We start from the raw sequence: 26,160 nt of genomic DNA on the forward strand, positions 1-26,160 counted from the left end.
TTTGCATTAACCCACCCCCGCCTCTTTTACACTGCTGCTACTCTCTGTTATTATCATCTATGCATAGTCACTTTAATAACTCTACCTACATGTACAGTGGGGCAAAAAAGTATTTAGTCAGCCACCAATTGTGCAAGTTCTCCCACTTAAAAAGATGAGAGAGGCCTGTAATTTTCATCATAGGTACACTTAACTATGACAGACAAAATGAGAATTTTTTTTCCAGAAAATCACTTTGTAGGATTTGTAATGAATTTATTTGCAAATTATGGTGGAAAATAAGTATTTGGTCACCTACAAACTAGCAAGATTTCTGGCTCTCACAGACCTGTAACTTCTTCTTTAAGAGGCTCCTCTGTCCTCCACTCGTTACCTGTATTAATGGCACCTGTTTGAACTTGTTATCAGTATAAAAGACACCTGTCCACAACCTCAAACAGTCACACTCCAAACTCCACTATGGCCAAGACCAAAGAGCTGTCAAAGGACACCAGAAACAAGATTGTAGACCTGCACCAGGCTGGGAAGACTGAATCTGCAATAGGTAAGCAGCTTGGTTTGAAGAAATCAACTGTGGGATCAATTATTAGGAAATGGAAGACATACAAGACCACTGATAATCTCCCTCGATCTGGGGCTCCACGCAAGATCTCACCCCGTGGGGTCAAAATGATCACAAGAACGGTGAGCAAAAATCCCAGAACCACACGGGGGGACCTAGTGAATGACCTGCAGAGAGCTGGGACCAAAGTAACAAAGCCTACCATCAGTAACACACTACGCCGCCAGGGACTCAAATCAGGGGAAAAGCCTCGCTGTATATTGTATATCACAGGGGGAAAGCCTCGCTGTGCATTAGGAAGGATTAAAAGGTGTTATCATTATTGTACACTATGTATAAGTAATTCAAGCAGTGAGTGTTGTTCCCTTCTCCCCAGCTGCTGGTTGATTTAGGTAGATAGTCAGTCATGGAATAGATTTCCCTCACCTGACTGTGACTCCTCATTACCACCTCCTACAGTCAGGGCTAGGCGTCTCGCTAGCGGGACAACTTCCGGTGGAACTGGAGGGCTCGCAATTCAAATAAATAATCATACAAATTATGGATATTAAACATTTAGGTACATACAGGTGTCTTATATCGGCTGAAAGCTTAAATTATTGTTAATTTAACTGCACTGTCCGATTTACAGTAGCTATTACAGCGAAAGCATGCCATGCGATTGTTTGAGGACGACGCCCCACGTCAAAATATTTTTACACCGGCACAGGTTTCATAAATTCACAAATAGCGATTAAATATTCACTTACTTTTTGAAAATATTCCTCTGATTTGTCATCCAACGGGTCCCAGCTATAACATGTGGTGTCGTTTTGTTAGATAAAATCCTTCTTTATATCCCAAAAAGTCTGTTTATTTGGCGCCATCGATTTGAGTAATCCACTTGTTCAACATGCAGAGAAAGAAATCTGAAAATCTACCCCCTAAACTTTGTTTCAACAAGTCAAATTTACTATTTACTCCTCAGACACCCTGAAATGTAATCAAACTATAATATTTCTTACGGAAGGAAGTATGTTCAATAGGAAACTTTAGCAGGTGCGTAATGTTTTCATGGCGCGCACAAATACAAATTTCCAAGACTGTATCCCTGTTCTAAAACTGATATTTCTTCTTCGTTTTTGAAGTTACAAGCCTGAAACCTTGATCATAGACTGCTGACACCCCGTGGAAGCCATAGGAATTGCATCCAGGGAGCTACTTTTCTAAATGATACTTGCCTCATACTTGCCATTCTAAGAGGATGGTCTCTCTCAAAAAAAAAACACTGGTTGGTTTTTCTTTGGATTTTCTCATACCATATCTATTGTGTTATATTATCCTACATCATTTTAACATTTCTACAAACTTCAGTGTTTTCCTTCCAATGGTACCAATTATATGCATATCCTGGCTTCAGGGCCGGAGCAACAGGCAGCTTACTTTGGGCACGTCATTCAGGTGGAAATTGAGAGAAAAGGGGCCTAGCCCTAAGAAGTTTTAATATTCCCTTTGTGGAAGAAAGAAAGAGGGGGATGGAGTACCCCGAGGTGGAGAGGGAGAAGAGGCCTGCCTTCAGGGAAGGAGAGGGAGCCATGAGGGCGAGAGAGAGAAAAGGAGGTACACCAGAAAAATCTGAGGGATGGAGAGAAAGAATGAAAAGCAAGGGGGGAGCCTGCGAGGGAGAACAGCAGTAGAGTTGAAGACTAGATGGATGGAGAAAGAGCACGGTGAGAGAAGGTAGAACGAGAGTGAGAGAGAGAAGCCAAGTGTGAGGTAGAATAGGTATCCATGTTGCTCTGTGTTGAAGGTGTTACCAGGTCAGCAACTCACCATTGCACCGGCTGTTGTCATGGTGACGTGCCGTGGAAACACCATGGTTACCGAAAGAGAGAATCTGCAATGACTTCTCCCCCCCCCCCCTCTCTTTGACCCTCTCTCCCTCTCTGTCTCTCTCTTCGTCTTTCTTTCTGTCTCTTTTGCTCCCCCCTCTCTGTGAGTCTCTCTCTCTCTGTCTCTCTCTTCGTCTTTCTGTCTCTTTTGCTCCCCCCTCTCTGTGAGTCTCTCTTTATCCCTGTTTCTTGTTCTCTATCCCTCTCGCTCACGCTCTTATCTTCTATAAAGCTTTATTGGCAGGAAATACATTGTCAAAACAGAAGAGTATCAGATAACATCAGATGAAATAACACAATCACAAGAGGACATACATGAGTGAGGGAGGTAGAGGTAGAGATGGAGGTAGAGGTAGAGATGGAGGTAGAGGTAGAGATGGAGGTAGAGGGAGAGATGGAGGTAGAGGGAGAGATGGAGGTAGAGGGAGAGATGGAGGTAGAGGGAGAGATGGAGGTAGAGGAAGAGATGGAGGTGGAGGTAGAGGGAGAGATGGAGGTAGAGGGAGAGATGGAGGTAGAGGGAGAGATGGAGGTAGAGGGAGATGTGGAGGTAGAGGAAGAGATGGAGGTAGAGCTAGAGGGAGAGATGGAGGTAGAGGTAGAGATGGAGGTAGAGGTAGAGATGGAGGTAGAGGGAAAGATGGAGGTAGAGGGAGAGATGGAGGTAGAGGGAGAGATGGAGGTAGAGGGAGATGTGGAGGTAGAGCTAGAGGGAGAGATGGAGGGAGAGATGGAGGTAGAGGGAGATATGGAGGTAGAGGGAGAGATGGAGGTAGAGGGAGAGATGGAGGTAGAGGGAGAGCTAGAGGGAGAGCTAGAGGGAGAGCTAGAGGGCGAGGTAGAGGGCGAGGTAGAGGGCGAGGTAGAGGGAGAGATGGAGGTAGAGGGAGAGCTAGAGGGAGAGATGGAGGTAGAGGGAGAGCTAGAGGGAGAGATGGAGGTAGAGGGAGAGCTAGAGGGAGAGATGGAGGTAGAGGGAGAGCTAGAGGGAGAGATGGAGGTAGAGGGAGAGCTAGAGGGAGAGATGGAGGGAGGTAGATCTGATCTGGTAGGCTGATCTGTTCTTGCTATTACCATCTGACTCCAGACTGATCTGTTCCTGCAATTTGTCGTCTTTGCCATTTCAGGTTTAGATAATTTATCATGAAGTAGTTTGGATGTAGTGAACTACTTTACCCAAGTAACTTTAGTTAAATAAACTATATTTAATAAATAATAATAAACTTTATTTTTTATTAATGGTAGATTTAGTGTTGCTTTACTTCTTCCAGTTTGAATGAATTGATTTCTTGTTAAACTCAGGATTTCCTGCTTATTCCCTCCCGTTTCCAGGAATCTTAAAGCCAGGATTTCTGGACAGCCTGGGAAATTTGGGAAAGTTACCAGAATAGGTAGAAGGTAGAAACACTGTTCTGTTTCCTGCAGGTAGAAACACTGTTCTGTTTCCTGCAGGTAGAAACACTGTTCTGTTTCCTGCAGGTAGAAACACTGTTTTGTTTCCTGCAGGTAGAAACACTGTTCTGTTTCCTGCAGGTAGAAACACTGTTCGGTTTCCTGCAGGTAGAAACACTGTTCTGTTTCCTGCAGGTAGAAACACTGTTCTGTTTCCTGCAGGTAGAAACACTGTTCTGTTTCCTGCAGGTAGAAACACTGTTCTGTTTCCTGCAGGTAGAAACACTGTTCTGTTTCCTGCAGGTAGAAACACTGTTCTGTTTCCTGCAGGTAGAAACACTGTTCGGTTTCCTGCAGGTAGAAACACTGTTCTGTTTCCTGCAGGTAGAAACACTGTTCGGTTTCCTGAAGGTAGAAACACTGTTCGGTTTCCTGAAGGTAGAAACACTGTTCGGTTTCCTGAAGGTAGAAACACTGTTCGGTTTCCTGAAGGTAGAAACACTGTTCGGTTTCCTGAAGGTAGAAACACTGTTCTGTTTCCTGCAGGTAGAAACACTGTTCTGTTTCCTGCAGGTAGAAACACTGTTCGGTTTCCTGCAGGTAGAAATACTGTTCTGTTTCCTGCAGGTAGAAACACTTTTCTGTTTCCTGCAGGTAGAAACACTGTTCTGTTTCCTGCAGGTAGAAACACTGTTCTGTTTCCTGCAGGTAGAAACACTGTTCGGTTTCCTGCAGGTAGAAACACTGTTCGGTTTCCTGCAGGTAGAAACACTGTTCTGTTTCCTGCAGGTAGAAACACTGTTCTGTTTCCTGCAGGTAGAAACACTGTTCTGTTTCCTGCAGGTAGAAACACTGTTCTGTTTCCTGCAGGTAGAAACACTGTTCTGTTTCCTGCAGGTAGAAACACTGTTCGGTTTCCTGCAGGTAGAAACACTGTTCTGTTTCCTGCAGGTAGAAACACTGTTCGGTTTCCTGCAGGTAGAAACACTGTTCTGTTTCCTGCAGGTAGAAACACTGTTCGGTTTCCTGCAGGTAGAAACACTGTTCTGTTTCCTGCAGGTAGAAACACTGTTCGGTTTCCTGCAGGTAGAAACACTGTTCTGTTTCCTGCAGGTAGAATCACTGTTCGGTTTCCTGCAGGTAGAATCACTGTTCGGTTTCCTGCAGGTAGAAACACTGTTCTGTTTCCTGCAGGTAGAAACACTGTTCGGTTTCCTGCAGGTAGAAACACTGTTCTGTTTCCTGCAGGTAGAAACACTGTTCTGTTTCCTGCAGGTAGAAACACTGTTCTGTTTCCTGCAGGTAGAAACACTGTTCGGTTTCCTGCAGGTAGAAACACTGTTCTGTTTCCTGCAGGTAGAAACACTGTTCGGTTTCCTGCAGGTAGAAACACTGTTCTGTTTCCTGCAGGTAGAAACACTGTTCTGTTTCCTGCAGGTAGAAACACTGTTCTGTTTCCTGCAGGTAGAAACACTGTTCGGTTTCCTGCAGGTAGAAACACTGTTCTGTTTCCTGCAGGTAGAAACACTGTTCGGTTTCCTGCAGGTAGAATCACTGTTCGGTTTCCTGCAGGTAGAAACACTGTTCTGTTTCCTGCAGGTAGAAACACTGTTCGGTTTCCTGCAGGTAGAAACACTGTTCTGTTTCCTGCAGGTAGAAACACTGTTCTGTTTCCTGCAGGTAGAAACACTGTTCTGTTTCCTGCAGGTAGAAACACTGTTCGGTTTCCTGCAGGTAGAAACACTGTTCTGTTTCCTGCAGGTAGAAACACTGTTCGGTTTCCTGCAGGTAGAAACACTGTTCTGTTTCCTGCAGGTAGAAACACTGTTCTGTTTCCTGCAGGTAGAAACACTGTTCTGTTTCCTGCAGGTAGAAACACTGTTCGGTTTCCTGCAGGTAGAAACACTGTTCTGTTTCCTGCAGGTAGAAACACTGTTCGGTTTCCTGAAGGTACATTGTGTATTTTTGGATATTTTTCTACCCAAGTCAACAATACCATACCTTTTTATTTAATAAGAGTTCATAAACATTGTCACACAGCCTGGTTACATGTTGATTCGGGTTGTGTTGTTGGCAACGATGCTTCCAATATGTGACGTCAGCTTGTGTGTGTGTGTGTGTGTGTGTGTGTGTGTGTGTGTGTGTGTGTGTGTGTGTGTGTGTGTGTGTGTGTGTGTGTGTGTGTGTGTGTGGTGATATTGAAAGTATTCATTTAATCTTTCATGATCTGCTTGTTGGGATAATATAGTAGTGTGTACTTGTACTGTGTGTGTGTGTACCTGTGTGTGTGTGTGTGTGTGAGAGAGAGAGAGAAATTGTGTTGTTTGCCCTCTAGTGTGTGTGTGTGTGTGTGTGTTGCAGGGCTCTCTCAGTCTATGAGCTATAAGCTGATTTGATAACGTGCTTTAAAGTGATTTCTTCTCCGCCTGGTCTGTTTGTGTGGCAGCTCCTCATCCCCTCCTCATCCCCTCCTCATCCCCTTGTGTGTTTCAGATTAACCTACGTCTCATCCTGGTCAGTGGGAAGACGAAAGAGTTCCTGTTCTCCCCCAACGACTCGGCCGCAGACATCGCCAAACACGTTTACGACAACTGGCCAATGGGTGAGTGACACCTCACAGACACATTACAACTGGCCAATGGGTGAGTGACACCACACAGACACACATTTACAACTGGCCAATGGGTGAGTGACACCACACAGACACACATTTACAACTGGCCAATGGGTGAGTGACACCACACAGACACACATTTACAACTGGCCAATGGGTGAGTGACACCACACAGACACACATTTACAACTGGCCAATGGGTGAGTGACACCACACAGACACACATTTACAACTGGCCAATGGGTGGGTGACACCTCACAGACACATTACAACTGGCTAATGGGTGAGTGACACCTCACAGACACATTACAACTGGCTAATGGGTGAGTGACACCACACAGACACACATTTACAACTGGCCAATGGGTGAGTGACACCACACAGACACACATTTACAACTGGCCAATGGGTGAGTGACACCACACAGACACACATTTACAACTGGCCAATGGGTGAGTGACACCACACAGACACACATTTACAACTGGCCAATGGGTGAGTGACACCACACAGACACACATTTACAACTGGCCAATGGGTGAGTGACACCACACAGACACACATTTACAACTGGCCAATGGGTGGGTGACACCTCACAGACACATTACAACTGGCTAATGGGTGAGTGACACCACACAGACACACATTTACAACTGGCCAATGGGTGAGTGACACCACACAGACACACATTTACAACTGGCCAATGGGTGAGTGACACCACACAGACACACATTTACAACTGGCCAATGGGTGAGTGACACCACACAGACACACATTTACAACTGGCCAATGGGTGGGTGACACCTCACAGACACATTACAACTGGCTAATGGGTGAGTGACACCTCACAGACACATTACAACTGGCTAATGGGTGAGTGACACCACACAGACACACATTTACAACTGGCCAATGGGTGAGTGACACCACACAGACACACATTTACAACTGGCCAATGGGTGAGTGACACCACACAGACACACATTTACAACTGGCCAATGGGTGAGTGACACCACACAGACACACATTTACAACTGGCCAATGGGTGGGTGACACCTCACAGACACATTACAACTGGCTAATGGGTGAGTGACACCACACAGACACACATTTACAACTGGCCAATGGGTGAGTGACACCACACAGACACACATTTACAACTGGCCAATGGGTGAGTGACACCACACAGACACACATTTACAACTGGCCAATGGGTGAGTGACACCACACAGACACACATTTACAACTGGCCAATGGGTGGGTGACACCTCACAGACACATTACAACTGGCTAATGGGTGAGTGACACCTCACAGACACATTACAACTGGCTAATGGGTGAGTGACACCACACAGACACACATTTACAACTGGCCAATGGGTGAGTGACACCACACAGACACACATTTACAACTGGCCAATGGGTGAGTGACACCACACAGACACACATTTACAACTGGCCAATGGGTGAGTGACACCACACAGACACACATTTACAACTGGCCAATGGGTGAGTGACACCACACAGACACACATTTACAACTGGCCAATGGGTGAGTGACACCACACAGACACACATTTACAACTGGCCAATGGGTGAGTGACACCACACAGACACACATTTACAACTGGCCAATGGGTGAGTGACACCACACAGACACACATTTACAACTGGCCAATGGGTGAGTGACACCACACAGACACACATTTACAACTGGCCAATGGGTGGGTGACACCTCACAGACACATTACAACTGGCTAATGGGTGAGTGACACCACACAGACACACATTTACAACTGGCCAATGGGTGAGTGACACCACACAGACACACATTTACAACTGGCCAATGGGTGAGTGACACCACACAGACACACATTTACAACTGGCCAATGGGTGAGTGACACCACACAGACACACATTTACAACTGGCCAATGGGTGAGTGACACCACACAGACACACATTTACAACTGGCCAATGGGTGAGTGACACCACACAGACACACATTTACAACTGGCCAATGGGTGAGTGACACCACACAGACACACATTTACAACTGGCCAATGGGTGAGTGACACCACACAGACACACATTTACAACTGGCCAATGGGTGAGTGACACCACACAGACACACATTTACAACTGGCCAATGGGTGAGTGACACCACACAGACACACATTTACAACTGGCCAATGGGTGAGTGACACCACACAGACACACATTTACAACTGGCCAATGGGTGAGTGACACCACACAGACACACATTTACAACTGGCCAATGGGTGAGTGACACCACACAGACACACATTTACAACTGGCCAATGGGTGAGTGACACCACACAGACACACATTTACAACTGGCCAATGGGTGAGTGACACCACACAGACACACATTTACAACTGGCCAATGGGTGAGTGACACCACACAGACACACATTTACAACTGGCCAATGGGTGAGTGACACCACACAGACACACATTTACAACTGGCCAATGGGTGAGTGACACCACACAGACACACATTTACAACTGGCCAATGGGTGGGTGACACCTCACAGCAGGGCCAGCTCTATCTTTTTGGGGGATTTGGTTTGGGGGGGGGGGGGGGGGGGGGGCGGGTGAAACATTTTAGTTAGTTTTAGTTTTAGTCTGCTGCGGAGAAGAAAAAAATTAAGTTAATTTCCTGCAATTCTACGTATTCTGCCATGGGGCGGAGAGAAAATATAGCAATTTTAAAACAAATTTCATCAGATTCTACACATTTTGCCATGTTCATATGATATCAATTACATGTATTAAATGTGTTTTATGAAGCCCCTTATGTGGCTTATGCCCAGAGCCGGCCCTGCCTCACAGGCACACATTACAACTGGCCAATGGGTGACCCTTACAGAAAAACCACAGGGATTTCACGTGATCACATGTGATCTTAAGTGAATTTAATGTAATAACATTTGATCAACATGTAAAAGAAACATGTGAAAACATGATCTCGTAATATAAATGTCACGACACGTGACACCAGGAAACGACACGTGATACCAGGAAACGACACGTGATACCAGGAAACTACACGTGACACCAGGAAACGACACGTGACACCAGGAAACGACACGTGACACCAGGAAACGACACGTGATACCAGGAAACTACACGTGATACCAGGAAACGACACGTGATACCAGGAAACGACACGTGATACCAGGAAACGACACGTGACACCAGGAAACTACACGTGATACCAGGAAACGACACGTGATACCAGGAAACTACACGTGATACCAGGAAACGACACGTGACACCAGGAAACTACACGTGATACCAGGAAACGACACGTGATACCAGGAAACGACACGTGATACCAGGAAACGACACGTGATACCAGGAAACTACACGTGATACCAGGAAACTACACGTGATACCAGGAAACGACACGTGACACCAGGAAACTACACGTGATACCAGGAAACGACACGTGACACCAGGAAACGACACGTGACACCAGGAAACGACACGTGATACCAGGAAACGACACGTGATACCAGGAAACTACACGTGACACCAGGAAACGACACGTGACACCAGGAAACGACACGTGACACCAGGAAACGACACGTGACACCAGGAAACGACACGTGACACCAGGAAACGACACGTGACACCAGGAAACGACACGTGACACCAGGAAACGACACGTGACACCAGGAAACGACACGTGACACCAGGAAACGACACGTGACACCAGGAAACGACACGTGATACCAGGAAACGACACGTGACACCAGGAAACGACACGTGACACCAGGAAACGACACGTGATACCAGGAAACGACACGTGAAAACATTTTGATTTCGACAAAAACCTCTCGGGGACCAAGACACAACGTTCTGAGAATGTCTTCAAATCGTCTCGGGGACGTCCCTGGAGCAAAACGGTAACTAGACAAAAAAAAAAGTCATTTGTGACACCTCACAAAGCTGTCGCCTACATCGTGTAGTATTAAAATGACATTCTACTGGACTAGACCATAGTGTGTGTGTCTGGTGCTTACAGCTCTCTGAAGAGGGACTCTGGTGGGAATCTGACGTCTTACACCTTAATGAGCTCAAAGATACTGGAGCTATCACTCGAAGGCCCTGGGCCAGAACTCCTCACAGGTCCTGTATCACATCTGCGTGTGTGGGTTAGTTTAGGATTCACATATGGTGTCCAGACTCCCCTGCCTCTCTCCCTCTCTTCCCTCTCCCCTCTCCTCTCTCCTCTCTCCTCTCTCTCTCCTCTCTTCCCTCTCTCCACTCCCCTCTCCTCTCTTCCCTCTCCTCTCTCTCCTCTCCTCTCTTCCCTCTCCCCTCTCCCCTCTCCTCTCTCTCTCCTCTTTTCTCTCTCTCTCCTCTCTTCCCTCTCTCCTCTCTTCCCTCTCCTCTCTTTCCTCTCTCCTCTCTTCCCTCTCTCCTCTCCCTCTCCTCTCTTCCTTCTCCTCTCTCTCCTCTCCTCTCTTCCCTCTCCCCTCTCCCCTCTCCTCTCTCTCTCCTCTCTTCTCTCTCTCCTCTCTTCCCTCTCTCCTCTCTTCCCTCTCTCCTCTCCCTCTCCTCTCTTCCTTCTCCTCTCTCTCCTCTCCTCTCTTCCCTCTCCCCTCTCCCCTCTCCTCTCTCTCTCCTCTTTTCTCTCTCTCTCCTCTCTTCCCTCTCTCCTCTCTTCTCTCTCCCTCTCCTCTCTCTCCCCTCTCCTCTCCCTCTCCTCTCTTCCTTCTCCCCTCTCCTCTCTTCCCTCTTCTCTCTCCCTCTCCTCTCCCTCCCTCCCTCTCTCTCCCTCTCCTCTCTTCCCTCTCTCTCCCTCTCCTCTCCCCTCTCCTCTCTTCCCTCTCGCCTCTCCCCTCGCCTCTCCTCTCTTCCCTCTCCTCTCTCTCCCTCTCCTCTCTTCCCTCTCTCCTCTCCGTCTCCTCTCTTCTCTCCCCTCTCTTCCATCTCCTCTCTCTCTCCTCTCTTCCCCCTCCTCTCTTCCCTCTCCTCTCTCCCTCTTCTCTTCCTGTCTCTCTATCTTTCTCTCTCCCATGAGACATAATCACACAGAAAAACTGGGAATACTATAGGTGATGGTGACAACAGCGATGATGATGATGAGGGTGATCTTCATCTCTCTTTCAGACTGGGAGGAGGAACAGGTTAGCAGTCCTAACATCCTGAGGCTAATCTACCAGGGCCGCTTTCTACATGGAAACGTCACGCTAGGAGGTGAGAGCTCACACACACACACAGTCACACTCACACTCACACACACACAGTCACACTCACACACACACACACACACACACACACACACACACTCACACAGTCACACACACACAGTCACACTCACACACGCAGTCACTCAGCTGGAGCAGTGTTGGGAAGCTGGTTTGTTCCCTCCATGTAAGTCTCTGTTCCCCTAGACTCCTGTCCTGAACAGAGAAACAGAGGACCCTCAGTCCTCAGGACAAGAGAGGAGGGAGGGAGAGAGGGAGAGACAAACTTGCTTTGACTGGACAGGGTGGAGAGGAAAGAGACTGGGCAGGAAAGGGAAGCACTGTGTTTGGGTACACCTCAGACAGTGTTTACGGGAGGGGAGAGAGAGAGAGGGAGGGAGAGGGTTGAAGAGAGGGAGAGGGAAGGAGAGAGTGGTCAAACCAGGGAGAGAGGGAAGGAGAGAGTGGTCAAACGAGGGAGAGAGGGAAGGAGAGAGTGGAGGGAAGGAGAGAGTGGTCAAACCAGGGGGAGAGGGAAGGAGAGAGTGGTCGAACGAGGGAGAGAGGGAAGGAGAGAGTGGACAAACGAGGGAGAGAGGGAAGGAGAGAGTGGTCAAACGAGGGAGAGAGGGAAGGAGAGAGTGGAGGGAAGGAGAGAGTGGTCAAACCAGGGAGAGAGGGAAGGAGAGAGTGGTCGAACGAGGGAGAGAGGGAAGGAGAGAGTGGACAAACGAGGGAGAGAGGGAAGGAGAGAGTGGTCAAACGAGGGAGAGAGGGAAGGAGAGAGTGGAGGGAAGGAGAGAGTGGTCAAACCAGGGAGAGAGGGAAGGAGAGAGTGGTCGAACGAGGGAGAGAGGGAAGGAGAGAGTGGAGGGAAGGAGAGAGTGGTCAAACCAGGGAGAGAGGGAAGGAGAGAGTGGTCGAACGAGGGAGAGAGGGAAGGAGAGAGTGGACAAACGAGGGAGAGAGGGAAGGAGAGAGTGGTCAAACGAGGGAGAGAGGGAAGGAGAGAGTGGAGGGAAGGAGAGAGTGGTCAAACCAGGGAGAGAGGGAAGGAGAGAGTGGTCGAACGAGGAAAAGAGGGAAGGAGAGAGTGGACAAACGAGGGAGAGAGGGAAGGAGAGAGTGGTCAAACGAGGGAGAGAGGGAAGGAGAGAGTGGAGGGAAGGAGAGAGTGGTCAAACCAGGGAGAGAGGGAAGGAGAGAGTGGTCGAACGAGGGAGAGAGGGAAGGAGAGAGTGGACAAACGAGGGAGAGAGGGAAGGAGAGAGTGGTCAAACGAGGGAGAGAGGGAAGGAGAGAGTGGAGGGAAGGAGAGAGTGGTCAAACCAGGGAGAGAGGGAAGGAGAGAGTGGTCGAACGAGGGAGAGAGGGAAGGAGAGAGTGGACAAACGAGGGAGAGAGGGAAGGAGAGAGTGGTCAAACGAGGGAGAGAGGGAAGGAGAGAGTGGTCAAACGAGGGAGAGAGGGAAGGAGAGAGTGGAGGGAAGGAGAGAGTGGTCAAACCAGGGAGAGAGGGAAGGAGAGAGTGGTCGAACGAGGGAGAGAGGGAAGGAGAGAGTGGACAAACGAGGGAGAGAGGGAAGGAGAGAGTGGTCAAACGAGGGAGAGAGGGAAGGAGAGAGTGGAGGGAAGGAGAGAGTGGTCAAACCAGGGAGAGAGGGAAGGAGAGAGTGGTCGAACGAGGGAGAGAGGGAAGGAGAGAGTGGACAAACGAGGGAGAGAGGGAAGGAGAGAGTGGTCAAACGAGGGAGAGAGGGAAGGAGAGAGTGGAGGGAAGGAGAGAGTGGTCAAACCAGGGAGAGAGGGAAAGAGAGAGTGGTCGAACGAGGGAGAGAGGGAAGGAGAGAGTGGACAAACGAGGGAGAGAGGGAAGGAGAGAGTGGTCAAACCAGGGAGAGAGGGGAGGAGAGAGTGGTCAAAAAAGGGAGAGAGGGAAGGAGAGAGTGGTCAAACGAGGGAGCGAGGGAAGAGCGAGTGTGTGTCAGGCTGTGTGTCAGGCTGTTACGTTTCCTGTCAGGCTGTTACGTTTCCTGTCAGGCTGTTACGTTTCCTGTCAGGCTGTTACGTTTCCTGTCAGGCTGTTTTTTCCTGTGTTCCCAAACTGACTGTCTTTTGCTGCACTATGGGAGATACAAAGCACATCTGGATAAATGGTGTGTGTGTGTGTGTGTGTGTGTGTGTGTGTGTGTGTGTGTGTGTGTGTGTGTGTGTGTGTGTGTGTGTGTGTGTGTGTGCCCTCAGCCACAGTCATTTAGATCACTCATGAATTAGAACACCTGGTCTAGACTTGAAGAGGAGGAGGAATGGAGGAGAGAGAGAGTTTGAGAAAGAAAGAGGGTGGGGGGGGGGAAGGGAGAGGAGGGACTGGAGGGAGAGGAGGAACGGAGGAGAGAGAGAGTTTGAGAAAGAAAGAGGGGGGGGAGAAAGGGAGAGGAGGGACTGGAAGGAGAGGAGGCTGAGGTGCAGATTATTTTGTTGAGAGCATATGAGAGGTAATGGACAGACTAGAAGCATATTAGAGTTAACGGACTGACCTCATTTTGTGGGCAGTGAGCACATCTTGTGAGCCATGTCTGCCTACGGCGGCCTTTCTCAATAACAAGGCTATGCTCACTGAGTTTGTACATAGTCAAAGCTTTCCTTAAGTTTGGGTCAGTCACAGTGGTCAGGTATTCTGCCACTGTGTACTCTCTGTTTAGGGACAAATATCATTCTAGTTTGCTCAGTTTTTTTTGTTATTTCTTTCCAATGTGTCTTAGGTGGTTGTAGAATTTAACGGCTCTTGATAATTAGCGGGTATCGTCTCAATTCTGCCTTGCATGCATTATTTGGTGTTTTACGTTGTACACGGAGACTTACAGAATTCTGCATGCAGAGTCTCAATTTGGTGTTTGTCCCATTTTCTGAAATCTTGGTTGGTGAGCGGACCCCAGACCTCACAACCATAAAGGGCAATGGGTTATATAACTGATTCAAGTATTTTTAGCCAGATCCTAATTGGGATGTTGAAATTTATGTTCCTTTTGATGGCATAGAAGGCCCTTCTTGCCTTGTCTCTCAGCTTGTTCACAGCTTTGTGGAAGTTACCTGTGGCGTTGATGTTTAGGCCGAGGTATGTATAATTTATTGTGTGCTCTAGGGCAACGGTGTCTAGATGGAATTTGTATTTGTGGTCCTGGCAACTGGACCTTTTTTGGAACACCATTATTTTTGTCTTACTGAGATTTACTGTCAGGGCCCAGGTCTGGCAGAATCTGTGCAGAAGATCTAGGTGCTGCTGTAGGCCCTCCTTGGTTGGGGATAGAAGCACCAGAGCATCAGCAAACAGTAGACATTTGACTTCAGATTCTAGTAGGGTGAGTTCAGGTGCTGCAGACTGTTCTCGTGCCTTCGCCAATTCATTGATATATGTTGAAGAGGGTGGGGCTTAAGCTTCATCCCTGTCTCACCCTTGGCCCTGTGGGAAGAAATATGTGATTTTTGCAAATTTTAACCGCACACTTGTTGTCTCTCTCTGTCTCTCTCTCTGTCTCTCTCTCTCTCTCTCTGTCTCTCTCTCTCTCTCTCTCTGTCTCTCTCTCTGTCTCTCTCTCTCTCTCTCTCTCTCTCTCTCTCTCTCTCTCTGTCTGTCTGTCTGTCTCTCTCTCTCTCTCTGTCTGTCTCTCTCTCTCTCTCTGTCTGTCTCTCTCTCTCTCTCTGTCTCTCTCTCTCTCTCTCTCTGTCTCTCTCTCTCTCTCTCTCTGTCTCTGTCTCTCTCTCTCTCTGTCTCTCTCTCTCTCTCTGTCTGTCTCTCTCTCTCTCTGTCTCTCTCTCTCTCTCTCTGTCTCTCTCTCTTTCTGAGAATGTTTCAGTAAAGAAAGACAAAAAGTTTAAAAAAAAGTATATTTCTCTCTCTCTCTGTCTCTCTGTCTCTCTGTGTATTCTATAATATATTAGCCAGATGACTATGATGATATATTTGCTTTGTAATAAGTATTTGTCTGTTGACTAACCTTCCTCTCTTCCTCCCTGTCTTTATCTCCTCCCTCCTATCCCTCTCTCTTTCTCTCCACTCCTCTCCCTCCTCCTCGTCCTCCCCTCCTCCTCTCTCAGCTCTCAAATTACCCTTGGGAAAATCCACAGTGATGCATTTAGTTGCCAGAGAGACGTTACCTGAGCCAAACTCCCAAGGTAACAGGCTTTTCATTCATCTCTCCTGCCAGACTTTTCATTCATCTCTCCTGCCAGACTTTCATTCATCCCTTGTTCCTTCCCCTCACTGGTCCCTTACGGGGACTTTCACACGCTAAAACATACTCAGAAATGGTGTCTTTACTCTGATTAAATGTAGTTACAGTTACTTCCTTTATGAATGGCCAGTGAGTCACACAATGGAATACATTTAGCCTGTGCTTTGCATCACCATTAGTATTGTTTACATTATAATGCATACTAGTTCCTGTAAGGATGTACCAGGAAGACGTTACATCACCATTAGTATTGTTTACATTATAATGCATACCAGTTCCTGTAAGGATGTACCAGGAAGACGTTACATTAGTTCATTTAGATAGACGTATGCGATGATATACTTTAGCAAGAAGATTCTCTGTCAGTAGCACCGTGTTGAGAATGTAAAATTACATGACTTCTTTGAAATGTATTGTTACTGTGTTGCTGTGTTACTGTTACTGTGTTGCTGTTACTGTGTTGCTGTTACTGTGTTGCTGTTACTGTGTTGCTGACCGTGTCCTGACTGTGTCCTGACCCTGTGTTGACCATGTGTTGACCCTGTGTTGACCGTGTCCTGACCCTGTGTTGACCGTGTCCTGACCGTGTGTTGACCGTGTCCTGACCCTGTGTTGACCGTGTCCTGACCCTGTGTTGACCGTGTCCTGACCCTGTGTTGACCGTGTGTTGACCCTGTGTTGACCGTGTCCTGACCCTGTGTTGACCATGTGTTGACCCTGTGTTGACCGTGTCCTGACCCTGTGTTGACCGTGTCCTGACCCTGTGTTGACCGTGTCCTGACCATGTGTTGACCGTGTCCTGACCGTGTCCTGACCCTGTGTTGACCGTGTCCTGACCCTGTGTTGACCGTGTCCTGACCGTGTGTTGACCGTGTGTTGACCATGTGTTGACCATGTGTTGACCATGTGTTGACCGTGTCCTGACCCTGTGTTGACCGTGTCCTGACCCTGTGTTGACCGTGTCCTGACCCTGTGTTGACCGTGTCCTGACCCTGTGTTGACCGTGTCCTGACCGTGTCCTGACCCTGTGTTGACCGTGTCCTGACCGTGTCCTGACCCTGTGTTGACCGTGTCCTGACCGTGTCCTGACCCTGTGTTGACCGTGTCCTGACCGTGTCCTGACCATGTGTTGACCGTGTCCTGACCCTGTGTTGACCGTGTCCTGACCGTGTCCTGACCCTGTGTTGACCCTGTGTTGACCGTGTCCTGACCCTGTGTTGACCCTGTGTTGACCGTGTCCTGACCCTGTGTTGACCCTGTGTTGACCGTGTCCTGACCCTGTGTTGACCGTGTCCTGACCCTGTGTTGACCGTGTCCTGACCGTGTCCTGACCCTGTGTTGACCGTGTCCTGACCATGTCCTGACCCTGTGTTGACCGTGTACTGACCCTGTGTTGACCGTGTCCTGACCATGTGTTGACCGTGTCCTGACCGTGTCCTGACCCTGTGTTGACCGTGTCCTGACCATGTGTTGACCGTGTGTTGACCGTGTCCTGACCCTGTGTTGACCGTGTACTGACCCTGTGTTGACCCTGTCCTGACCCTGTGTTGACCGTGTCCTGACCCTGTGTTGACCGTGTACTGACCCTGTGTTGACCGTGTCCTGACCATGTGTTGACCGTGTCCTGACCGTGTCCTGACCCTGTGTTGACCGTGTCCTGACCATGTGTTGACCGTGTCCTGACCGTGTCCTGACCCTGTGTTGACCGTGTCCTGACCGTGTCCTGACCCTGTGTTGACCGTGTCCTGACCCTGTGTTGACCGTGTCCTGACCCTGTGTTGACCGTGTCCTGACCCTGTGTTGACCCTGTGTTGACCGTGTCCTGACCGTGTCCTGACCCTGTGTTGACCGTGTCCTGACCCTGTGTTGACCGTGTCCTGACCCTGTGTTGACCCTGTGTTGACCGTGTCCTGACCCTGTGTTGACCGTGTCCTGACCCTGTGTTGTTGTGTTCCTCCTCAGGTCAGAGAAACAGAGAGAAGACAGGAGAGAGTAACTGCTGTGTCATCCTGTAAATACCCACCTCCCTCTTTAATCATCCCCCCATCCATCCACCCCATCACGCCATCCTGGATCCAACCAACACACTGGCTGTCCTGTCCTGCAGTCTCTCTATCATGCTGCCACACACACACACACACACACACACACACACACACACACACACACACACACACACACACACACACACACACACACACACACACACACACACACACACACACACGGTCTCCTGTGTGTAGAGAGGTTTCCCCCTCTATCACTTCTGTCCTTAAATCTTCCACTAGTTCATGGACTACTACTAACTAACTACTACTAACTAACTACTAACTACTACTAAACTACTGTTTTATTACCTCACCAAGGTCCCAACCAATGACTGACTAACAAACAAACAAACAAACCAACGGCCATAATAACATTTCGACTGTGTTTTGACAGTCAGTCCTATCCTCCTCCTGTCAGATCGCTCATCCTTCCTGAACTAGGAGAAGAAAGACAGAATATCCCTCCATCTTCCCTTTTCTCCCTGAACGAGGGGAAAGAAAGACAGAATATCCCTCCGTCTTCCCTTTTCTCCCTGAACGAGGGGAAAGACAGACAGAATATCCCTCCCTCCTCTCTTTTGTACGACCAAAGTGTAGGGTGCCAATCAAATACGCCTCTTTTAACCATCGGGTAAAAGAATATGTTACTTGTGTAGATAATCCTCTAAGATAACCAATAGTCCAGACCTCATGTCTCTATCACGATCCTTTTCAATGATATTGGACTTTTTTTTTTACCATAGTAGGATGGTCAGAATTAGTGTGACTAAAATCAACAGAGGCCAGAGAAACAAAAGGGGTAAAAAAAAATCACGAAAATGTCACAAAATGGCGTCAGCTAGGCTAGATGCTGTCTGACAATGAAGGATACCTGACAGGCTCACTTTTCCCCTTGAACTCATCTTTTCTTTCCAATCCGCAGGACATAAAAACAATATAGAAGTAAGATAGATATCGTTTTTTTTAGACATGACATGTAGTATTTTCATATTTTAGTGTACGCTTTTCATATTCATTCAAAATTTATCTTCTTTAAAAAAAAAAGATTTTTCACAAAACCAAACGAGTCTCTGAAATGTCAACGGAGCACTTGGGTGTATACCAAGCTTTTTATTTATTACTTTCAAATCTTTTTTTTTTTACATTTAATTCAGCTCGTGTCACGTCTAATTTCGTTTTTTCTCGACCTATAGAAACAACTTGGTAGACCACAACGACCACAACATTTTAAATCCTCAAAAGTTGTTACGAGAAACCTTGCACCTCTATGTCGACAGAGTGCTTATTATCGGATGGATTAGGCTACGAAATCAGACTTTAAAATATATATATATATCTAATGAGCGATTCAGAACATGAATAATCATATTTGTCTTGGTAATTTGTATTTTATAACATAAGGAAGTGAAATGGCATGACCAAAGCGAATTAGGACACTCTTCCTAGGGTAGTTATCAGTCTTGAACTCTACGATAAGGTAAAGAAATCAATCTGGAATAAAGTCTCCTTTTCTTACAAATCTCCCTCCTCTCTTCTTCAGCCATTTTTTTTTGCACAACACTGAACGCATGTGACCCGCCATCCCCCCGCCCCCTTAACCTCTGACCCCCCTCTCCCGCCACCACCTATCCCCCCCGCCCACCACATCAAAGACCTGTAAAAAGAAAATGTTATTCTATTTTATATTTTTCCAATGGGAATAATATAAAAAAAAATATATAAAAATAAGTTACCATATGTGTAGAATATATTTAATATGAATGTTATATTGAACAAGTTGAGGCCTATAGATCCAGTATGTTGATACAGTATCTTAGTGTCTGTGTGTACACCACGGGTTAGCTAGCTAGCTTTCTAGACAGTGGTTAAAACCGTTACCTTGGTGACAGGGTCTGCGTCCCGCCCCCCTCCCCTCCGATTGGCTCCCGTTTTCCATATTATAGTGCACTACTTTCGACCGTGGCCCATAGAACCTGTGATAGGCTAGCGTCCTGTCCAGGGGGTGTACTTGTACATCAAGCTACCTCACGCTCCTCCTGTCTTATGGGCTTTTCTAGCTCAGACAAGGCTACTTACTGACATAGGGCCGGGGTCCAAAGTAGTGCACTATTTAGGGGAAATAAGGTGCCAATTTAGGACGCAGCCAACGTATTGTATTTCAAGCAGCAGAACAGAACCATCCTCCTAATCATTAACATACAGAACTATTGTAAACATGTTATACTGCTCTTTTGATTGTCTGTTTTTTAAATTTTATTTAAAATGTTTTTTTTTTTCAACTGTTCATAGTTTAATATAATCCTATATAATTTTAATTTCGTTTGATTTTTTTTTGGCTTTCTTGCAGCACTAGGTCTTAAAGGATTACAACCCAAAATGGTATCATATTTCCCCTGCAGAGTGCACTACTTTTGACCAGGACCCATATGGCTCTGGCCAAAAGTAGTGCACTTTGTAGGTGCATAGGATACGATTTCGGACGTAGCCCAAAGACTATAGTTTCTCTTGCTCAGTGATCGGGGTTTCAAGCTTGTACAGTGATAATATTAAAAAGCATTTTTTTTCAAACGGATTGTAAATAACAGTAATGCTTCTTCTCTCGTAACTTCACACGGAATACATCCATCTTTCAACGAAATAAAGATGATTGAAAGTGCATCCGGTTTGATTGATTGATTTATAATGTATTGTGATCGTTAAAAGTACAAGGTTTCTCCAGCCCGGCGACAACGGTACATCACAGGAGGTTGGTGTTACCTTAATTTGGGAGGACGGGCTCGTGGTAATGACTGGAGTGGAATGGGTGGAACGGTATCAAATACATTAAACACATGGTTGCCATGGTTTTGATGCCATTCCATTTGCTCCGGTCCAGACTTTATTATAAGCCGTCCTCCCCTCAGCAACCTCCACTGCAGTACATACATACAAAATGATGGAGGTTGAAAACACGATAACATCCTCAGTTTAAAAACAGCAACAGTATCCTTATTTCGAACTATAACAGCAGAACAGAGGTCCCTGTTTAATAAGGGTCACCTCGAGAGAGAAAAAACACTAATTACACCCACATGCAATTTCTCAGATATTTTTTACGAGACACCTTAGAGCTATTCTCTGAAGACAGTTTTCAAGTACCTTGGTCACCCATTCAGGTAGTTTGGTAGCTCATTCAGGTAGCTTGGTAACCCATTCAGGTAGCTCGGTAACCCATTCAGGTAGTTTGGTAACTCATTCAGGTAGCTTGGTGGCCCATTCAGGTAGTTTGGTAACCCATTCAGAAAGCTTGTTAACCCATTCAGGTAGCTTGGTCACCCATTCAGGTAGCTTGGTCACCCATTCAGGTAGCTTGGTGACCCATTCAGGTAGCTTGGTAACCCATTCAGGTAGCTTGGTGACCCATTCAGGTAGCTTGGTGACCCATGCAGGTAGCTTGGTAACCCATTCAGGTAGCTTGGTAACCCATTCAGGTAGTTTGGTAACTTGGTGACCCATGCAGGTAGCTTGGTAACCCATTCAGGTAGCTTGGTAACCCATTCAGGTAGCTCGGTAACCCATTCAGGTAGTTTGGTAACTCATTCAGGTAGCTTGGTGGCCCATTCAGGTAGTTTGTTAACCCATTCAGGTAGCTTGGTCACCCATTCAGGTAGCTTGGTAACCCATTCAAGTAGCTTGGTAGCCCATTCAGGTAGCTTGGTGACCCATTCAGGTAGCTTGGTAACCAATTCAGGTAGCACCCATTCAGGTAGCTTGGTGACTCATTCAGATAGCTTGGTGACCCATTCAGGTAGCTTGGTAACCTATTCAGGTAGCTTGGTAACCCATTCAGGTAGCTTGGTGACCCATTCAGGTAGCTTGGTGACCCATTCAGGTAGCTTGGTAGTTTGGTAACCCATTCAGGTAGCTTGTTAACCCATTCAGGTAGCTTGGTCACCCATTCAGGTAGCTTGGTCACCCATTCAGGTAGCTTGGTCACCCATTCAGGTAGCTTGGTCACCCATTCAGGTAGCTTGGTCACCCATTCAGGCAGCTTGGTCACCCATTCAGGTAGCTTGGTCACCCATTCAGGCAGCTTGGTCACCCATTCAGGTAGCTTGGTCACCCATTCAGGCAGCTTGGTCACCCATTCAGGTAGCTTGGTCACCCATTCAGGTAGCTTGGTCACCCATTCAGGTAGCTTGGTCACCCATTCAGGTAGATTGTTAACCCATTCAGGTAGCTTGGTCACACATTCAGGTAGCTTGGTCACCCATTCAGGTAGCTTGGTCACCCATTCAGGCAGCTTGGTCACCCATTCAGGTAGCTTGGTCACCCATTCAGGCAGCTTGGTCACCCATTCAGGTAGCTTGGTCACCCATTCAGGTAGCTTGGTCACCCATTCAGGTAGCTTGGTCACCCATTCAGGTAGATTGTTAACCCATTCAGGTAGCTTGGTCACCCATTCAGGTAGCTTGGTCACCCATTCAGGTAGCTTGGTCACCCATTCAGGTAGCTTGGTCACCCATTCAGGCAGCTTGGTCACCCATTCAGGTAGCTTGGTCACCCATTCAGGCAGCTTGGTCACCCATTCAGGTAGCTTGGTCACCCATTCAGGCAGCTTGGTCACCCATTCAGGTAGCTTGGTCACCCATTCAGGTAGCTTGGTCACCCATTCAGGTAGCTTGGTCACCCATTCAGGTAGATTGTTAACCCATTCAGGTAGCTTGGTCACACATTCAGGTAGCTTGGTCACCCATTCAGGTAGCTTGGTCACCCATTCAGGTAGCTTGTTAACCCATTCAGGTAGCTTGGTCACCCATTCAGGTAGCTTGGTCACCCATTCAGGTAGCTTGTTAACCCATTCAGGTAGCTTGGTCACCCATTCAGGTAGCTTGGTCACACATTCAGGTAGCTTGGTCACCCATTCAGGTAGCTTGTTAACCCATTCAGGTAGCTTGGTCACCCATTCAGGTAGCTTGGTCACACATTCAGGTAGCTTGGTCACCCATTCAGGTAGCTTGTTAACCCATTCAGGTAGCTTGGTCACCCATTCAGGTAGCTTGTTAACCCATTCAGGTAGCTTGTTAACTCATTCAGGTAGCTTGGTCACCCATTCAGGTAGCTTGGTCACCCATTCAGGTAGCTTGGTCACCCATTCAGGTAGATTGGTCACCCATTCAGGTAGCTTGGTCACCCATTCAGGTAGCTTGTTAACCCATTCAGGTAGCTTGGTCACCCATTCAGGTAGCTTGGTCACCCATTCAGGTAGCTTGGTCACCCATTCAGGTAGCTTGGTCACCCATTCAGGTAGCTTGGTCACCCATTCAGGTAGCTTGTTAACCCATTCAGGTAGCTTGGTCACACATTCAGGTAGCTTGGTCACCCATTCAGGTAGCTTGTTAACCCATTCAGGTAGCTTGGTCACCCATTCAGGTAGCTTGGTCACACATTCAGGTAGCTTGGTCACCCATTCAGGTAGCTTGTTAACCCATTCAGGTAGCTTGGTCACCCATTCAGGTAGCTTGTTAACCCATTCAGGTAGCTTGTTAACTCATTCAGGTAGCTTGGTCACCCATTCAGGTAGCTTGGTCACCCATTCAGGTAGCTTGGTCACCCATTCAGGTAGATTGGTCACCCATTCAGGTAGCTTGGTCACCCATTCAGGTAGCTTGGTCACCCATTCAGGTAGCTTGGTCACCCATTCAGGTAGCTTGGTCACCCATTCAGGTAGCTTGGTCACCCATTCAGGTAGCTTGTTAACCCATTCAGGTAGCTTGGTCACCCATTCAGGTAGCTTGGTCACCCATTCAGGTAGCATTCACTGCATTGTGGGGACGCAAGAAGCGCAGAATCATCGGTGTAGAGAAACAGGACCATGAACAGGTTGCTTTCAAGTAATTGATGTACAACAGGAAGAGGATGTGGCCCCCATGTACGCTACCTTCTGGGGATCCCACAAGGTAGAGGTCTGTCCGCATCCACCATTTGATTATGGCCCGTGAGATAGTTTTTGACCCACCCTGGATGGCTGAGTTGTTAAAACAAAAAGGGCTTGTGGTTTGAACAGAAATGTGTATTATTTTACTGCAAAGGGGTAGACGACCCCTCTTCCTGGAATGTCGCAGGTCCTGCAGGATTTTGTCACAACAAGGTCACCACACCTGACCAATTGATCTAATTGATCAGTTCAGTGTTTGTCTAAATTGGAACATCAGCCGGTCTTCTAAAAACATAAAGTGTCTGCGGCACTCCAAGACCAGCGCTGCCTGGTTACCCCTCAATCTACCGTGTCCAAAGCCTTTTGGAGATCTAGAATAGGCATTCTAGAATAGGAATAGGAGATCTAGAATAGGCATTCTAGAATAGGAATAGGAGATCTAGAATAGGCATTCTAGAATAGGAATAGGAGATCTAGAATAGGCATTCTAGAACCCCCCCCCCCCCCCCCCCCCATTCCACCTCTTTCCTTCTGTGGTCAGTTAGGTGGACTAGATGTCTGTGGAGTGGAGGACTTCTGTGATCATTACTCCTTACACAGAAAGTACATTGTGCCTTGTTACTTACTTACTTACACACCGACGCACGCACCCAACACACACACACACACACACACACACACACACACACACACACACACACACACACACACACACACACACACACACACACACACACACACACACACACACACACACACAGCCCTCTGTTCTCCTGTAGTGCCATTTGGGGAGCGGACAGACAGAGAGACGGAGAGAAGGGATTGGTCCTTACAGTAACAGCACTACCACTCAGTACACCAATGTGTGTTTGTGTAGTTTCATTACCCCAAGCCCAGCACACCAACAAAGGACTGTTTGTGATATTAAACCACTCACTGACTCACTCAGTCCAAACACTGGCCTAATGTACTCTGTTTTAGAGCCCAAACACTGGCCTACTGTACTCTGTTTTAGAGCCCAAACACAGGCCTACTGTACTCTGTTTTAGAGCTCAAACACTTTGCCTACTGTACTCTGTTTTAGAGCCCAAACACTGGCCTACTGTACTCTGTTTTAGAGCTCAAACACTGGCCTACTGTACTCTGTTTTAGAGCCCAAACACTGGCCTACTGTACTCTGTTTTAGAGCCCAAACACTGGCCTACTGTACTCTGTTTTAGAGCCCAAACACTGGCCTACTGTACTCTGTTTTAGAGCCCAAACACTGGCCTAATGTACTCTGTTTTAGAGCCCAAACACTGGCCTACTGTACTCTGTTATAGAGCCCAAACACTGGCCTACTGTACTCTGTTATAGAGCCCAAACACTGGCCTACTGTACTCTGTTTTAGAGCCCAAACACTGGCCTACTGTACTCTGTTTTAGAGCCCAAACACTGGCCTAATGTACTCTGTTATAGAGCCCAAACACTGGCCTAATGTACTCTGTTTTAGAGCCCAAACACTGGCCTATTGTACTCTGTTTTAGAGCTCAAACACTGGCCTACTGTACTCTGTTTTGGAGCCCAAACACTGGCCTACTGTACTCTGTTATAGAGCCCAAACACTGGCCTACTGTACTCTGTTTTAGAGCCCAAACACTGGCCTAATGTACTCTGTTATAGAGCCCAAACACTGGCCTACTGTACTCTGTTTTAGAGCCCAAACACTGGCCTACTGTACTCTGTTTTGGAGCCCAAACACTGGCCTACTGTACTCTGTTTTAGAGCCCAAACACTGGCCTACTGTACTCTGTTTTAGAGCCCAAACACTGGCCTACTGTACTCTGTTATAGAGCCCAAACACTGGCCTAATGTACTCTGTTTTGGAACCAAAACACTGGCCTACTGTACTCTGTTTTAGAGCCCAAACACTGGCCTACTGTACTCTGTTTTAGAGCCCAAACACTGGCCTACTGTACTCTGTTTTAGAGCCCAAACACTGGCCTACTGTACTCTGTTTTAGAGCCCAAACACTGGCCTACTGTACTCTGTTATAGAGCCCAAACACTGGCCTAGTGTACTCTGTTTTAGAGCCCAAACACAGGCCTACTGTACTCTGTTTTAGAGCCCAAACACTGGCCTACTGTACTCTGTTTTGGAACCAAAACACTGGCCTACTCTACTCTGTTTTAGAGCCCAAACACTGGCCTACTGTACTCTGTTATAGAGCCCAAACACTGGCCTAATGTACTCTGTTTTGGAACCAAAACACTGGCCTACTGTACTCTGTTTTAGAGCCCAAACACTGGCCTACTGTACTCTGTT

The 26,160-nt window shown here is 47.4% G+C and overlaps 1 protein-coding gene across 1 annotated transcript; it reads left to right on the forward strand.

Moving 5' to 3' along the window:
• The first annotated feature begins 2,251 nt into the window (after nucleotides 1–2,251).
• Nucleotides 2,252–20,597, forward strand: LOC120056739 (ubiquitin-like protein 3). Its single transcript, XM_039004945.1, has 5 exons — nucleotides 2,252–2,271; nucleotides 6,237–6,427; nucleotides 11,583–11,669; nucleotides 15,755–15,832; nucleotides 17,854–20,597. The coding sequence occupies exons 1-5, from the start codon at nucleotides 2,252–2,254 to the stop codon at nucleotides 17,904–17,906; spliced, it is 429 nt and encodes a 142-aa protein (XP_038860873.1). The 3' UTR covers nucleotides 17,907–20,597.
• Nucleotides 20,598–26,160: the final 5,563 nt, after the last annotated feature.

The sequence above is a fragment of the Salvelinus namaycush genome, chromosome 12 (genome assembly GCF_016432855.1).
Source record: "Salvelinus namaycush isolate Seneca chromosome 12, SaNama_1.0, whole genome shotgun sequence".
In the NCBI taxonomy this organism is placed as follows: Eukaryota; Metazoa; Chordata; class Actinopteri; order Salmoniformes; family Salmonidae; genus Salvelinus; species Salvelinus namaycush.